This window comes from Thunnus maccoyii, chromosome 24 (assembly GCF_910596095.1).
Source record: "Thunnus maccoyii chromosome 24, fThuMac1.1, whole genome shotgun sequence".
Lineage (NCBI taxonomy): Eukaryota > Metazoa > Chordata > Actinopteri > Scombriformes > Scombridae > Thunnus > Thunnus maccoyii.
Genome location: NC_056556.1, coordinates 72501 through 89507, shown reverse-complemented (window position 1 = coordinate 89507; position 17007 = coordinate 72501). Strand labels below are relative to the sequence as shown.

Here is a 17007-nt window from a genome sequence, read left to right as displayed (position 1 = left end):
GAAGTCCTGCTGGCTTCAGGACGGCGGGTTCGTTTGTTTTAGCACCAGCGTAGCAGGACCGGGCGGTGCTTTGTTGGTCTGGGTAAACGGTAACTCTCTGTGTCATATGAGGAAGCTCAAATGGGAAACAAAACGAGCGCTCCTTGAAGCTACAGCGTAAACTGCTGCTGAGTCAGAAATACTGTTCAGAGGCTTTCAACCACATCTCATGGCCTTCTTCAGAGGAGGGAGTTGCTCAGTTGTCATGGAGACAGCTCAGGTGTCATCACATGACCTAAATATGGCATTTTGGATATTGTTTGTTTTTACAGTAATATTCTGATCACCTGGTTCAATAAGTTAATCAATAATGTGATGATCAGAAAGAGTCTGATCAGTGTTGAGTTTAGTTTGAGTTTCCACCACCAGGAGGCAACGGACTCCAAAACAAACTCATCTTTTTTATTTCAATAACTTTTAGTCATCGTTATTATTCTTTATTGTAATTAATAATAATAATAATAATAATAATAATAATAATAATAATAATTAATTACATAACAAATAAAACAGTTTTTACATAAAACAGTTTAATATCGAACTTTTCTGATCAAAACAGTCACTGATGTCAGAAATGTATTGAAACAGTTTCATAGCGTTATTGATCATTAATAAATGTATACAGCTGTTTGTTTTTATAATAATATATTAATGTGAATATTTAATATGATCAGTGCTATTTATTTATGTTAGTTTTTATTGGACTTTAATAGTTATAACCCACATATCTGTCCTGCTGTACGGACGCGCATGCGCAGTAGAGGGAATGTCGCCCCCCTGCAGGTGAAGCTGCTAACTGCACGTCACAGTCCTGCTTTGTTTCTACACATCAGCTGATGTTCAGATGCGACAAAAATACACAAACAAGACGGAGGTCACAAATGTCACGTGGCTCACAAACTGACCGGAAGCGATCCACAAACGCTTTTGTAAATATGACTTTATATTTTACATCGTTATTTACATTGGTAAAACCTGCATCATTTTTATGTGGAATGAAAACACGTGTTTACAGAAGTTCTGCTTATTTGCAGATATCAGATATTATTTTACACAACAAATATAAATACATGTTTGTGGACAGTGAAACATTTGAGGATTGATTTCTGTGGGTTACAACTATTAAACTTCCATATATATCACTGTTATTATTGTCTATGATCGATAATCAGTCAGTTGAGCTTTGATCTCTGCTGGGTGCGTTTAGTCGGAGTCGGCCGGTTGGGGGGCGGGGCTTCCAGGTCGTCAGCTGCTGCACAAAACGTTTTGGATCCTCTTGGAAGTTAACAGATACACCGAGTACTACTTCAGAACGAAGTACTGTGGACCGGAAGTTACTGCTACTGCAGGTGAGTTTTAAAATGTGTATTTCTACACAAAGCACACGGTTACACGCGGCTGTACTGCATAGTCCTACTGTTAAACTACCTAAAGTTGTACTACAGTATCTGAAGTCCAGAGTTTTAGGACAGACGGTCTTTAACGGAGTCAGACTCCGTTCAGAAATCTCTCATTTACAGACTGACCAACCTGCGCGTGACTCCGCTGAACTATAAACTTTCAGTGTGACAGGAGGCACGTGACAAACCACCGTCAGGTGTTTCTACCGATCAGGTTTGATCCAGACGGATTAATCTATAAAGTCTGCAGCAGCAACTAAACCGACCAATCATTAAAGGACTGACTAGTACTGCAGTCCCACCTACTACTTTCTTACATAAGACTTCTAACACATGTAGTGTTTATAGCAGTATAATATGCAGTATAATATGCAGTAATCATGTTCTGTACATGAAGTAGTATTTGGTATGTGGTATTCTGTTATAGTTTAATATATAACAGTACTACATACTGTAGTATCAGTGTTATATATATGGTAACACTTTCTATAACGCCCATGTCTGTAATGTATTATACATATGTGTTATAATTAAGGTTATAATCGCTGTTTTATAACAATAATCAGAACACATAAAGAATTTTATAAAGATTTATAATCACTTATCACTAACCAAGTTTTTTTAATGAGTCACTTTTGTTGATCAAATGTTTACATTAAAGTAAAATAGAAATAGTTTCAGGTTTTATCTATAATTTGAGTGTTTGTGAGTTTTTTGGGGAAACATTAGTGAAATGTAAATGTTCATCATTCAGTTGTTCATTGTCTGTTATGACTCGTTAAACTAATTAATTCATTTTACAATGTTTTGTGTTGTTTTTGCAAAGATCTATTGATATTTTTCACTTTACTGAAAGCAAACAATGAGCATTTATAGTGACTTATAAGCAGCTTGTAATGTATTATATCTGTTATGAAGTATTATGATTCTTGACCTTATAAGTCTTTATAAAATGCTTCATAATGTGTTCTGACTATTATTATAAAGCATTATGAATATTTATGAGTGTTTATAACTATAATTATACAGTGTTAGAAGCAGATTATAACACATTATAAGTATGTTTATAATGCATTATAGACATGAGCTGTATATATATATATTTATAAAGTGGTATGACAGGTAGTATAATGTGTAGTAATTTAATGTTTAGTAACTTCAGTGTGTTAATATGCTATAAAGTATTACTACTATAAAGTGTAATACAAAGTGTAGTGGTATATTATCTAGTACTTTGTGTCTTTATTTGTGTCTTTATTTGTGTCTTTCTTTTGTTTCCATGGAAACAGCTGAGTCCAGCTCAGTGACTGGTTCAGGGGTGATGATGTCATCAGTGAAGGTGGAGTGCGTGGTGAAGGAGAGTGCTCTGATTGGTGAAGGGCCAGTGTGGGAGGAGTCAGAGCAGACGCTCCTGTTTGTCGACATCGCTGGGCAGAAAATCCACCGCTGGAATTCAACGACCAACGAGATCCAGTCTGTGGAAACAGGTCGGCCAATCAGGATGCAGGAAACTGATTTTATTAAATTCATACTTTGTCTCACCTGTTTCTCTGTCTGTCTTTCTGCAGGTCACATGGTGGGCTTTGCGGTTCCTCGCAGGTCAGGTGGTTATGTTGCAGGTGTGGGTCGCAGCATCGTGGCTGTTGATTGGTCGACTCAGACGATGAGGTCGTTAGCGGAGGTTGATCAAGACAAACCAAACAACCGGCTGAACGACGGGAAGGTGGATCCCAATGGACGCCTGCTGGCAGGTGTGTCTTCTGTTGCCATGGTAACAGCGTTGACCTGTCGGTCTGCTGTTGCCGTGGTAACAGAGTGTTCCGTCACCAGGTACGATGGGGATGGAGGAGCGTCCGGCAGAGGTTCAGAGACAGCAGGGCTCACTGTTCTCCCTGACCTCTGACCTCACTGTCACCAGACACCTGAGCCAGGTAAACACCCCTGTCTTTCCTTCACATGTCTGTCGGACACTTGTCTGTCCCTCACCTGTCTGTCTCTCAGGTGGACATCTCTAACGGGTTGGACTGGTCTGTGGATCAGAGGACGTTTTTCTACATTGACAGTTTGTCTCTGACTGTCGACGCCTTCGACTACGACTCACCAACCGGACAGCTGGGTAACTGTGTACTTATATACTCTAACTGTGTACTTATATACTCTAACTGTGTACTTATACACTCTAACTGTGTACTTATACACTCTAACTGTGTACTTATACACTTTAACTGTGTACTTATACACTCTAACTGTGTACTTATACACTTTAACTGTGTACTTATACACTTTAACTGTGTACTTATATACTCTAATTGTGTATTAACAGTTGTATATAAAAGTTTGGCCACCACTTGATAAATAACATATTTTGGTGATTTTTTTAGGATATGGAAATGTTCAGCAACCATTAATGCATTGATACTTTTTATGTCATTAATTGAACAAAAATAAAATAATAAAAACATGATTGTGTGTAAAACTTTGGGCTCTGCATAGTCAGTAGTCAGTGATCCACTGGCAGATATCACCCAGATATCCAGCCAGACATCTTTTAGTTCTTGTATTTGGGATTTTCTCTCATTCTTCCTGCAAAAGGCTTCTAGTTCTGTAATATTCTTGGTTCGTCTTGCATTCACAGCTCTTTAGTACTGTTTAAGTCGGGACTGTGAGTGTTGTTCCTAAACCTTCAGCTTGTGTCTCTTGAGGTCGTCCATGCTGGATTTCGAGGTATGTTTAGAATCATTATCCTGTTGATCATCGTCCTCTTTTCAGCTTCAGCTTTTTTTTACTGACACTGTGATGTTTGCTTCCAGAATTTGCTGGTATTTAGTGGAATCCATTGTTCCCTCCACCTATGCGATGTGTCCTGTTCCTCTGGCTGCAATACAACCATAAAGCATGATAGATCCACCTCCATGCTTAACAGCTGGCAAGCTGTTCTTTTCATGAAGTGCTGCTCCTTGTTTTCTCCAAATAGACCTTTGCTGATTGATTCTATTTTAACGTCATCAGTCCACAGCACTTGTTTCCTAAACGCTTCAGGTTTCTGTAGATGTTCTGTTTCACTTCTGACGTTAGATTTTATGATGAGGATGCGGGTTTTCTTCTTCTGATTCTTCCATGAAGGTCTTGTTAGTGCATCGCTGCACAACCACTCCTGAGTCTGATAAATCTTCCTGCAGGTTTTTTGCAGTAAAATGTGGGTTTTGATTTGCCTTTCTGACCAGCATACGAGCAGTTCTCTCCCAGAGTTTTCTTGATCTTCCAGATCTCATCTTGACCTCCACAGTTGCCCTAAACTGCCATCTCTTAATTATATTTCACACTGTGGAAACTGCAAGCTGACAAGGCTTTGCTAACTTCTTGTAGTTGCCATGCACCGTGGGCATCAATAACTTTAATTTTTAGAGTCTTATATTGTGTTCACATCAAACGTGAAGCGAATTTTTGCCTCACATTAGTCATGTGAGTATGACTGTGGGATCGTTTGTGTTTATTCACCCCAAACAGTTAGCAACCAATGGCAGGCACGACTAGTCCCGACGCAGACAATGGGTGGCAGCGCGGTGATGTTACTGAAGCTCAGCCTGCCTGTCATCATGACGGCTCAGTCCCCCTTTAACAATGGTCATACGGACACTTATCTGTAAACACTGAGATACATTATCCACTCTTCTCTGTTCGTTTTGCTGTGATAAACTGCATGAATCCATCACACAAAAGTCCCCCAAAAATCTGTTGATTTACTGCACTTCCAAGACAACAAGTACAGACCTTAAAGCGGTACAAACCCAAAATAAATGTAGCTGTTATTTAATTGCAACAAATGGATCAAAAGGATGCCAAAATAACTACATTGTGATGCCGATTTGTAAAAAGTCTGAACTCATGCATTGTCAGGTCTGTCCGCAAGATGACAAGCAAACAAATTTTAAAATGCTTGTTTTCTGAATGGAGTTCAGATCAATCAGAGTTATGCTAACATTGTAGCTGCGCCATCAACACTGAAAATAACATCATTTAAAGGCATAAATACGGCAGCGACGTTATTGTTTATACACATAGATACCTACACACTGTGTAGCTTTTAAATTATATGACGCAAATTTTGCGTATTTGTGTCATAAATTTTGCGTATTCATGTCATTTGTGTATTTGCATTGACTTTGCGTGTATTCTCGTGGTGCAAAAAATTTGCTTCTTATTTGATGTGAACACAACGTTACACAGCTGCTTAGAGGAACCAATGGTTGCTGAGTGTTCGCACAAGGTTTGAACAGTCAGAGGATTTGTAAAGCTTTGCAACTGTTGACATGCCTCAGGCCTAATGAGATTAATGATGACCTTGTAAAAAGAATCTGAGAATAAGGAACTCTTAGGGTGCCCAAACTTGTGCACATGCTGCAATGTTTTTGTTTTGTTTTCCTTTTGATCAATTTATGACATAAAAAATTAACAGATCATGAATGTTTCCTGAAAATATTGTGTTTTTTGTCCATATCCTAGTGAGACTGTTTATATTTTTTCAATTAAAAAATCACTAAAATATGTTACTTGTGAAGGGGTGCACATTTGCATACAACTGCATGTGTACTTATATACTCTACATGTGTATTTATACACTCCATGGGTATTTATACACAGTTATTGTGTATTTATACACACTACATGTGTATTTATACACAATTACTGTGTATTTGAGTTTTTATACACACTACACATGTAATGTGTTCTGTGCTAATATCAGCTGCTGACATGGTCATTCCTTTTAATTCTGAGCAAGCAGGTTGCTGTAAATTGTTGACAGTCAGTCATACTAAGATCATGCATGTGTTTATGTGTTGCCTAGGTAACCGCCGTGTGGTGTACCGCTTGCAGGAAGGGGAAGGGCTTCCAGACGGGATGACAGTTGATGCTAATGGTCATCTCTGGGTGGCCTGTTACAATGGAGGACGGGTCATCAACATTGACCCTGCTACTGGTTAGTTCTACTGGTTCTACTGGTCAGACTAAACTCAGACAAAACTGAAGTTATTGTGCTTGGCTCTAAACACCTTAGAAACACATTATCTAATGATAAAGCTACTCTGGATGGCATTACCCTGGCCTCCAGCACCACCGTAAGGAATCTGGGAGTTATCTTTGATCAGGATATGTCCTTTAACTCCCACATAAATCAAATCTCAAGGACTGCCTTTTTTCACTTACGTAATATCACAAAAATCAGGCACATCCTGTCCCTAAAAGATGCAGAAAAACTAGTTCACGCATTTGTTACTTCTAGGCTGGATTATTGCAATTCCTTATTATCAGGTTGCCCTAACAAGTCTCTAAAGACTCTCCAGCTGGTCCAGAATGCAGCTGCACGTGTTCTGACTAAAACTAGAAAAAGAGACCACATTTCTCCCATTTTAGCTTCACTACATTGGCTTCCTGTAAAATCTAGAATAGAATTTAAAATCCTTCTCCTGACTTACAAAGCCCTTAATGGTCAGACACCATCATATCTTAAAGAGCTCATAGTACCGTATTATCCCACTAGAACACTGCGCTCCCAGTATGCAGCTTACTGGTGGTTCCTACAGTCTTTAAAAGTAGAATGGGACAATCATTGTTATTGTTATTGTGATTGTTATTCTTCTTCTCTGTGTCTCCCTCTTTCTCTCTCAACCCAACTGGTCAAGGCAGATTGTGTCCACCTAGAGTCCGGCTCTGCTTGAGGTTTCTACCCATTAAAGGGGAGTTTTTCTTTGCTGCTGTTGCCAAGTGCTGCTCATGGAGGAATGTTGGGTCTCTGTATATTAAAGAATTTGGTCTAGATCTGCTCTACATGAAAAGGGCCCTGAGATAACTTCTGTTATGATTTGGAGCTATATAAATAAAATTGACTTGACTTGATAATGGTTGTACTGGTTCTGCTGGTCAGTCCTGGTTATAAAGTTCTGTCTCTCAGGTGTGCAGCTGCAGACAGTCTCTCTGCCAGTGATGAAGACCACCTCGTGTTGTTTTGGAGGTCCGGATTACACTGACCTCTATGTGACCTCAGCCAGTCTGGGCCTCAACCAATCAGAGCAGAGACAGCAGCCGCTGGCTGGTGCTACGTTCAAGGTGAGAGTCAGGCTCACCTTTATTACCTAACTTGCCTGTGTTCACTTTATTACCTGACTTACCTGAGCATGTGTGTCTGCAGGTGACAGGACTCGGGGTCAAAGGTCGTCCTTCAAACTCATTCTCTGGATGATCATCAGGACTCAACCCAAACACCCAATCACAGCACAGTTCAACTTTAACAAATAATTAACAGATTGATTGATTGATGATTGATTAATCCAAACTGGCAGAGACTGTGAGATAACTTTTAGCTGTTAGTAATCAATAATTAGTGGTCCTAATCAAAAGCAATGTTAATAAATGGTTGACGATGATAATAATAAGGTTTAGCTTACAAAATGTTCATCTTTAATTTAATACTGGTTTTCAAAATAAGAAATACAGACTGGTGACAAATTAAAGGAAAGACTGGTCCAAGTCTGAATGCTGGACCCCTACAGTGAGGGGGTCTGGTGGCTCTGTTATGCTGTGGGGGGCATTTTTCTGGCATGGTTTGGGTCCACTTGTCCCCTTAGAGGGAAGGGTCACTGCTAATCAATACAAAGGAGTTGTGAGTGATCAGCTTTATCCTGTGATGAAACATTTCTATCCTGATGGGAGTGGTCTCTTCCAGGATGACAATGAATGGTTTGATGAGGATTAAATGATGTGAATCATATGTTATGACCTTCACAGTCACCAGATCTCAACCCAGCTGACGTGTTAGACAGCGCTCTGCACCACCATCATCACAACACCACATGAGGAAAATCTTTGTGAACAATGATGTTCAGAGACTGTAGGATCAATAACAAGGAGCTCTGAAGCTGTTCTGGTGGCACGTGTCGGCCGTATACCTTACTAACACACTTTATGTTGGTTTTTCCTTTAATTTGTCACCCATATGTATTTGTATCAGTTAAGAATTGGAAAGAAAGAAATGATGTCAGCCAATCAGAAACAAGGAAACTAACATACATCCAACAGCCAGGAGGCAATTAAATATTCCATATTCTGACATGCAACTTTGTATAATTGGTTAAAATAAAATTAATCTTGAGCAACATCACACCAGTGAGTGTTGAGCATCAGTCACTTGAGGATGAACGATAAGAATTATGGGTAATGTAGTTTAACAGTCAGAAAATACTGAACTTCATGTTAAACTCAGTTTAGTTCTCTATGTTTAACTCTCACATCCTATTTGCTATTCAACTCGCTACCTCAGGCTGCAGCCGACAGCACACATGGCCTATCATTTGTTAATGAAAATCCTGATATTGATTTGGGGACAATGACATGGATGGATAGCTAGCTTGTCTTGTTAAATACACTGTCAAATTATATTTACTGTTTGTCAACCATACGCAATGTTATTGACTTTGAATGCTAGCATAACATTAGCTTTCTGGCTCATAGCTGAGCCAAAGGCTTCTATGAGCTGATCGGACAAGAAAAATCTCCCATTGCCAAGTCCTATCAATGGTTCATCCCATTTACTGGAGTAGTGAACAACATTTCCATTGCATAAGAACCTTATGGGACATGGGAACCAGTTATGGCTTGTGAAAAACTTCAGACTTTGATTGCTTAATGCATGAAAATATAAATTAATGGTCTTCATTTTTTTGGCAAGTGACTATGGTATGAGTAGGATAATGCCTTTTGAGGTGTCCATAATCAGGAATTAATGGCTTATGGGGAGGCAACTTCATCAGGCACTATCCCTTACATGTTAAACTCAGTTTAGTTTCTTCACGTTAAATTCAATTTAGTTTCTTCATGTTTAAAGTCAGTTTAGTTCTTCATGTTAAAGTCAGTTTAGTTTCTTCATGTTAAAGTCAGTTTAGTTTCTTCATATTAAAGTCAGTTTAGTTCTTCATGTTAAACTCAGTTTAGTTCTTCATGTTAAACTCAGTTTAGTTCTTCATGTTAAACTCAGTTTAGTTCTTCATGTTAAAGTCAGTTTAGTTTCTTCATGTTTAAAGTCAGTTTAGTTCTTCATGTTAAACTCAGTTTAGTTTCTTCATGTTAAACTCAGTTCAGTTCTTCATGTTAAAGTCAGCTTAGTTCTTCATGTTAAAGTCAGTTTAGTTCTTCATGTTAAAGTCAGTTTAGTTTCTTCATATTAAAGTCAGCTTAGTTCTTCATGTTAAACTCAGTTTAGTTCTTCATGTTAAACTCAGTTTAGTTTCTTCATGTTAAACTCAGTTTAGTTCTTCATGTTGAAGTCAGTTTAGTTTCTTCATATTAAAGTCAGTTTAGTTTCTTCATATTAAAGTCGGTTTAGTTTCTTCATATTAAAGTCAGTTTAGTTCTTCATGTTAAAGTCAGTTTAGTTCTTCATGTTGAAGTCAGTTTAGTTCTTCATGTTAAAGTCAGTTTAGTTCTTCATGTTGAAGTCAGTTTAGTTTTTTCATGTTAAACTCAGTTTAGTTCTTCATATTAAAGTCAGTTTAGTTATGTTAAAATCAGTTTAGTTTCTTCATGTTAGTCAGTTTAGTTTCTTCATGTTAAACTCAGTTTAGTTATCATGTTAAAGTCAGTTTAGTTTCTTCATGTTAAAGTCAGTTTAGTTTCTTCATGTTGAAGTCAGTTTAGTTTCTTCATGTTGAAGTCAGTTTAGTTTCTTCATGTTGAAGTCAGTTTAGTTTCTTCATGTTGAAGTCAGTTTAGTTTCTTCATGCTAAAGTCAGTTTAGTTTCTTCATGTTAAACTCAGTTTAGTTATCATGTTAAAGTCAGTTTAGTTCTTCATGTTAAAATCAGTTAAGTTACCATGTTAAAGTCAGTTTAGTTTCTTCATGTTAAAGTCAGTTTAGTTTCTTCATGTTGAAGTCAGTTTAGTTTCTTCATGTTGAAGTCAGTTTAGTATCTTCATGTTAAAGTCAGTTTAGTTCTTCATGTTAAAGTCAGTTTAGTTATCATGTTAAAGTCAGTTTAGTTCTTCATGTTGAAGTCAGTTTAGTTTCTTCATGTTAAACTCAGTTTAGTTCTTCATGTTAAACTCAGTTTAGTTTCTTCATGTTAAACTCAGTTTAGTTCTTCATGTTGAAGTCAGTTTAGTTTCTTCATATTAAAGTCAGTTTAGTTTCTTCATATTAAAGTCAGTTTAGTTTCTTCATATTAAAGTCAGTATAGTTCTTCATGTTAAAGTCAGTTTAGTTCTTCATGTTGAAGTCAGTTTAGTTCTTCATGTTAAAGTCAGTTTAGTTCTTCATGTTGAAGTCAGTTTAGTTTTTTCATCTTAAACTCAGTTTAGTTCTTCATATTAAAGTCAGTTTAGTTATGTTAAAGTCAGTTTAGTTTCTTCATGTTAGTCAGTTTAGTTTCTTCATGTTAAACTCAGTTTAGCTATGTTAAAGTCAGTTTAGTTCTTCATGTTAAAATCAGTTATCATGTTAGTCAGTTTAGTTTCTTCATGTTAAAGTCAGTTTAGTTTCTTCATGTTGAAGTCAGTTTAGTTTCTTCATGTTGAAGTCAGTTTAGTATCTTCATGTTAAAGTCAGTTTAGTTATCATGTTAAAGTCAGTTTAGTTCTTCATGTTGAAGTCAGTTTAGTTTCTTCATGTTAAACTCAGTTTAGTTCTTCATGTTGAAGTCAGTTTAGTTTCTTCATATTAAAGTCAGTTTAGTTCTTCATGTTAAAGTCAGTTTAGTTCTTCATGTTAAAGTCAGTTTAGTTCTTCATGTTAAAGTCAGTTTAGTTTCTTCATATTAAAGTCAGTTTAGTTTCTTCATGTTAAACTCAGTTTAGTTCTTCATGTTAAATTCGGTTTAGTTCTTCATGTAAAAGTCAGTTCTTCATGTTGAAGTCAGTTTAGTTTCTTCATGTTAAAGTCAGTTTAGTTTCTTCATGTTAGTCAGTTTAATTCTTCATGTTAAAGTCAGTTTAGTTTCTTCATCTTAAAATTAATTTAGTTCTTCATAATAAAGTCAGTTTAGTTTCTTCATGTTTAAACTCAGTTTAGTTTCTTCATGTTAAAGTCAGTTTAGCTACTTCATGTTAAAGTCAGTTTAGTTGTGAGTTTGAGTGTCTTGCCTTTTCTAAATCTTTGTAAATATATGTAACTCAGAGACAGCAGCATCATGTAGACACGGTGTTTTATTTACACCATCAAGTGCAGAATCACCAACAACCACCAACACTAAACAGTACGAGCGAGGCTACAGAGCTTTCTAGAAAATGTATATACACGTAGAAAACTTTGTGCTGTTTCATTTTTTTTGTCTTCACTTTTGATTCAGTTGTTTAGACTTGGAATTATGTTTAAGGTGTGAAATGAAGGGATGGGACTGGGGACAATGGACAGGATGGTCTGTGCAGGTCTCACCAGCAGACTGAGTCCACCACAGTTTCATAAGTAAATATTCATTCATTTTCATTGATCTTAAACCTGAAACATGAATATGTAAAAGTGATGACATCATCCAGGTAAACTTACTTGAGGTGTTTAAACTCAGTTTATGTTCAGGTTAAACTTTTGATAATGTGAAGAAGATAAACTGTTTCCAACAGCTGCAGTGCCTCCTCAGCAGTCACATCAGCTCTCACCTGACTCCTGAGGTCTCACCTGAGTCCTGAGGTCTCATCTGAGTCCTAAAGGTCTCATCTGAGTCCTCAGCTCTCATCTGACTCCTGAGGTCTCACCTGAGTCCTCAGTTCTCATCTGAGTCCTAAAGGTCTCATCTGAGTCCTGAGGTCTCATCTGAGTCATTTAAACTAAATTAATTCAGTGCTTTGCTCTCACACGTCCTCATGTGTCTGGATGAACTCCATGCTGCTGGTGGTGTTAGTCTGTTGGCTAGCAGCAAACAGCAGCTTGCTGCTAGTTAACAGACTGCTAATGGTTCAGGAAACTGACAGCAGATTAACAGAGTTTGTATGAATGCTAATGCTTGTAGCTAACACTGTTTCTGTGTATCTGCAGCTCTGGTAAGGCAAATAAATACAGTAGAAAACAATAGAACACAATGTAGTGAAAGGAGAAGAACCCTGTACAAGATCCAGTAACAGACCCAGAACAACCACAGATCCACAGACCTGCTGACCTCGACAAAACCAGGACTATGAGTCTGGCTTTAAAAGACACTTTAGGACCTGCTGACCTCTGACACAGTAAGTGTTTCAAGAAATTTTTATCAAGCCTCTCGAGTGAGTTTATTCATCACAGATTTAAGTGATTGAGCAGTGATGAGAATGCTGCTCTACAGCCACCAACAGGATGCTACAGTTTGTTTCTTCTGTGCTGTTTTTAAACATTTAGGCACAATTTGGGCTCTTTGACCCCCAACAGGTTTCTGTTGTAACCATGATCTTTTTTAAGCATCATATAGGGTGCTTTTCATTACGCTAACATGTCTCCTCACTTCCCTCACTCACGTCTCAGCTCCTCCCAGCAAGGATATGAGAGAGAGACGTGAGGAAGAGACGTGAGGACAGGAGAATTTAATTTATCAAACGGGACGTCCTCGCTCACTCCAGCGTCATTTTTGAGGAGATGACAACTACTGATGATGCACTTCACCTCATCTGTCAAATATGTAGACGTTCAGTTTTCAATATGTAGAACTTATTAAGTAACTTTTTAAACTCTAAAGTTTAAACTTAAGATTCATTCATACAATTAATTACTACTTTACACTGTTACTTAATAATTTCTACATATTGATAGTTGGAAGGAAAACAGCTGATAACTGCTCCAATTTTTATCATTTGATTATAGATCTATAGCAGCATCTGGCTGAACAGAACCAACATAAAGAAGCAATAAAACAGCTGCAGCCTGCAGAATATGTCTAAATAAAATGTTGCTTATTGAGTTTGTGAAAGTCTGACGTGTTTTTCAGGCTCAGGATGGTTTTATAGGAGACGCAGCAGTGCAGTGTCATATTTTCCTGAAGGAGCTGAGACGCTCTGAAACACAGGAGAAGAACAGAAGCCTTTTGGCTCATGAAGAAAAAAAGAATAAAGTTACAAGAGCGTTTTTTGTGATTGATTCGTGATTCAGTAATTTTCATTTTATCAATGAATATGATCAGCTGCTGTTGTGCTTTCATTCCTGCTCCACAGGTAGTTTTCCTGATCTGCTGTATTACAACAGCGGCCCGACTGTTTACTGTCCCGTCAGATCAGCTGACCAATCAATACACACTTTGGATCAAAGGGGTGCTGCCGTCCGTTAAAAAACTTCCACATAGGGTACACCTGTGTTTCCTCGCTCCTCATCTCCTCCAGGTGCATTTAAGGGATTAGAAGATCCTCCATGATGACTGAGGGAGATCGGTTTCTAGGTCACGAAGTAGAGAGGATGCGAGGAAGCATAGAGTTAGCGTAATGACAAGCACTCATGGATTATTCTTCATGTCCCTCCTCAACTCAGGACGTCTTTCACTGGAGGAAAAGGAATCAGTCTGTTTCCTTAACCAGCTGTTGAATTCACACGCTGTGCTTTCTCATCTCACAGGAGACCTTCAGCTACGGACCAACTGCTGTCCAGTGTGACGCCCACTGCTGCTGCTATCATTATTAGTCATATCTCTATTATTATTACCATTGTTGTTGTTGTTGTTATGCTACAATGTCTTTCTCCCCCCTTCTTTCTCTCTCAACCCAACTGGTCGAGGCAGATGGCGTCCACCTAGAGTCCTGTTAAAGGGGAGTTTTTCCTTGCTGCTGTCACCAAGTGCTGCTCATGGAGGAATGTTGGGTCTCTGTGAAATAAAGAGTACGGTCTAGACCTGCTCTATGTGAAAAGTGCCCTGAGATGACTTCTGTTGGGATTTGGTGCTATATAGGGTAGGACCGTGTAATTCACATGCTGTTAAATTCACCAGATGTTGACTGTTGTCATTTAAGATACAAGAAGTTTGGCTTGAAAGTGTTCACACTTAATTCGCTCGCACCTGGATGGAGGAATGTGCAGCAGACATGAGGTCAGAGGCCGGGAGTCAGAGGTCAGGGCTCAGAGGTCTGTGCTCCTCTGCTGTCTGCAGCAGAGACAAACTGGCAAATAAAATAACATACAATAACATGTCATTGGTTCACATCGATTGATCAGAAATGTTCAAAGTGCTGATTGGTCCCATTAGAAGTGGGTGTGACCAACTGAAGAAGACGACAGCTGAAGACACCAGCTCCTTCAAACATGCTCACGTCATGTCTCTGATGTCATATCTCTCTATGATGTCATCTCTCTCAGTAGTGTTCCTCAGAGTGGGCGGGGTCACAGAAGAAGCGAGAGCTGCGTTTGGCCGATCGAGCTGTGAAGGGGACGGTCTTCAGAGCTGCAGGTAAGAAAGACAGCAAATGAAATGACAGGAAACAACTGATGTAATTTCTGTTTGTTAACCTGTGATGATAATATGATGATAACATGTTTACCTGTGATGATGTCCTCTATCGCTCCGTCCTTCCCTTCGTAAACATGTCGGCTGTCTTTTCCTTGTCGTCGTCTCAGCTCCGTGAGCAGCTCCTGCTGCTGCCGCTTCCCCCTGTGGGATGGAGACTGAAGGAGGGGATGTGTTATGAAGTTTGTACTTTAGTTCACTTTACAAATTTCTTATGACATCAGTCGTCACATCTGTCATTTTACAATCGTCACATCTGTCATTTTGTAACCTGTGTTGTGTAGACAAGCACTGGACTCAAACTCACGACCTCGGACATGGGTGGTGGACGTGCTAGCAGGAGGCTAAAACTCGTACTAGCGACCCACACTAGCAACTCTTGCCAGAATGTCTCTTAAGGTGTCGGGGAGTGAGGCTTACTCTGGCTACACTGGCTACCGTTACAATTTCAGAGTTACCACATCTATCGTTTCACAATTCATGGCATCTATCACTTTGCAAGTCGTGACGTCAGTCATGTCAGCAGATGATCAGAGAAGCTCACACAGATGTTTTGCTGAGAATTGAATCAGCTCAGTCAAATCCTGTACAAACCAATCAGAAGGTGTATAGATGATGATGCAACTCTCCACCTCTGAATGTTTAGACTCCAGGTGTGAACAGCTGTATCAGCAGTACCTGCTCCATCTGTCAGAAGTCTCATCTTACCTTGGTCTCCTCTTCTTCCTGCTGCTCCTCCTGTTCTAGTTTCTCCAGCAGCATCTGCTCCTGACGCCTCCTCTGCTCGTTCTCCTCCTCTGCCAGCTGAACACACACGCACACACACACATTAACACACAAAGGGCCCTATTTAAAGGATCTAAAGCACACGGTCTGACGCGCGTGGCGCAAGTGCATTTATGGTGTGTCCAAATTCACTTTTGCTATTTTAATGGTGGAAAAAATGGTTGATGCACCAGGCGCATGGTTCAAAGGTGTTGTCCATAGTCCTTTTGTATAGTTTGTGTGTTTTGTATAGTTTGTGTGGTATGTCATACTCATCATATTTTAAATCAAATGAAGTTGGTATGTAGAATATTTATATGAATGTTTCATATTATTTGTAATAATGTTCTTTGTTTCGTCCTAAATGATGACTCTTGATGTTCTAACAGGTCTGACAGCAGAACATTTATCTCAAACACAGTAGTCACATCAGAACAAAGGCAACCAGGAAACAAGTGTTAAAGTGAACCATTTAAATGTCTGGAATTATAAGTTTGCATAGAGGTGCATATTTACATGTAAGCGTATGAGAGGAGGAACCTGACACACATTGTGTTTACTCACCCTGTATGCTTTAATGAAGCGAACAAAGATGGGGAAGAAGACAGATGGCGGCATTGTCTTGGAGCTCTCCCCAAAAAACTTCACCACATCTTCAAATGCATCCTAAATCAAATCAGCGACATGAATTTTACAGTGTAGATACAAAAATGCAAACATTTATCACAGACACTCATTTCAAGTTTCACAGCAGCAACAGCCTTCCTGCTGTGCTGTGCTGATTGGATGACTGTACTGGTGATGTCATCATCCATGTTAGAGTCAGTTTAACAGTAAAAATTGTTCTGTTGAATTTTTTGGTTAAAATCTAACAAATATATTTAAATCATTTTAAAAACTTTGCATTAGCTTCTGGTCTTCTTCTATTTTTAGTGCATTACTGCCACAGACTGCTGGAGGTGTTTGTTAATATTAATAAAAACAACATAAACAGAAGAAAATTGTTTCATATATATAAACTTAGCACAAAAAGTAAGGAAATTTGTGTTTGGTAGATTATTTCTTTGTTGTAACGATGCTTCTTGGCAATAAATCTTATACGGTTGGAAAGCCTGTTTATTCCCTTTTAAATGGTGCCACATTTGTAAGGAACATGCATTTGCAGGATGAGCAGCAGAGCTGAGTATGTGGGTTGCGCCCATGAAAAATTTGCCAAATCTTCTCTGCCGATGCCAAACAGCTTATTTTGCTGTTGCTATTGAGTCTTGTTTTGAGCTTCTGGTACCCCCAGGGTACCCTGATTGGCACCTGATTGGCAGCACCTGTGAGCTTGGGCCCTGCTACAGTGGTCAGTAGGTGTCTGCTCC

The 17007-nt window shown here is 38.7% G+C and overlaps 2 protein-coding genes across 2 annotated transcripts in view; one reads left to right on the top strand and one right to left on the bottom strand.

Moving 5' to 3' along the window:
* The first annotated feature begins 822 nt into the window (after window positions 1-822).
* On the top strand, window positions 823-8008 carry rgn (regucalcin). Its single transcript, XM_042404273.1, has 9 exons — window positions 823-968; window positions 1247-1388; window positions 2729-2926; window positions 3008-3190; window positions 3270-3370; window positions 3441-3555; window positions 6286-6417; window positions 7390-7544; window positions 7627-8008. Exons 1-9 carry the CDS (start codon window positions 876-878, stop codon window positions 7675-7677), a joined length of 1170 nt encoding a protein of 389 aa, XP_042260207.1. The 5' UTR covers window positions 823-875; the 3' UTR covers window positions 7678-8008.
* A 6253-nt stretch (window positions 8009-14261) lies between these two features.
* fmnl2b (formin-like 2b) overlaps window positions 14262-17007 on the bottom strand; it is a 36033-nt gene continuing 33287 nt past the window's right edge. Inside the window, 4 exon segments of the mRNA XM_042404326.1 lie at window positions 14262-14812; window positions 14910-15033; window positions 15584-15679; window positions 16205-16306. Coding sequence (XP_042260260.1) covers window positions 14724-14812; window positions 14910-15033; window positions 15584-15679; window positions 16205-16306 — 411 coding nt within the window. The 3' untranslated portion in view covers window positions 14262-14723.

Coding starts and splice junctions, on each gene's coding strand:
- rgn (XM_042404273.1), top strand. CDS start 876: ATGTTCAGATGCGACAAAAATACACAAACAAGACGGAGGTCACAAATG. Junction 1,389..2,728: donor GGAAGTTACTGCTACTGCAG/GTGAGTTTTAAA, acceptor CCATGGAAACAG/CTGAGTCCAGCTCAGTGACT. Junction 2,927..3,007: donor GATCCAGTCTGTGGAAACAG/GTCGGCCAATCA, acceptor GTCTTTCTGCAG/GTCACATGGTGGGCTTTGCG.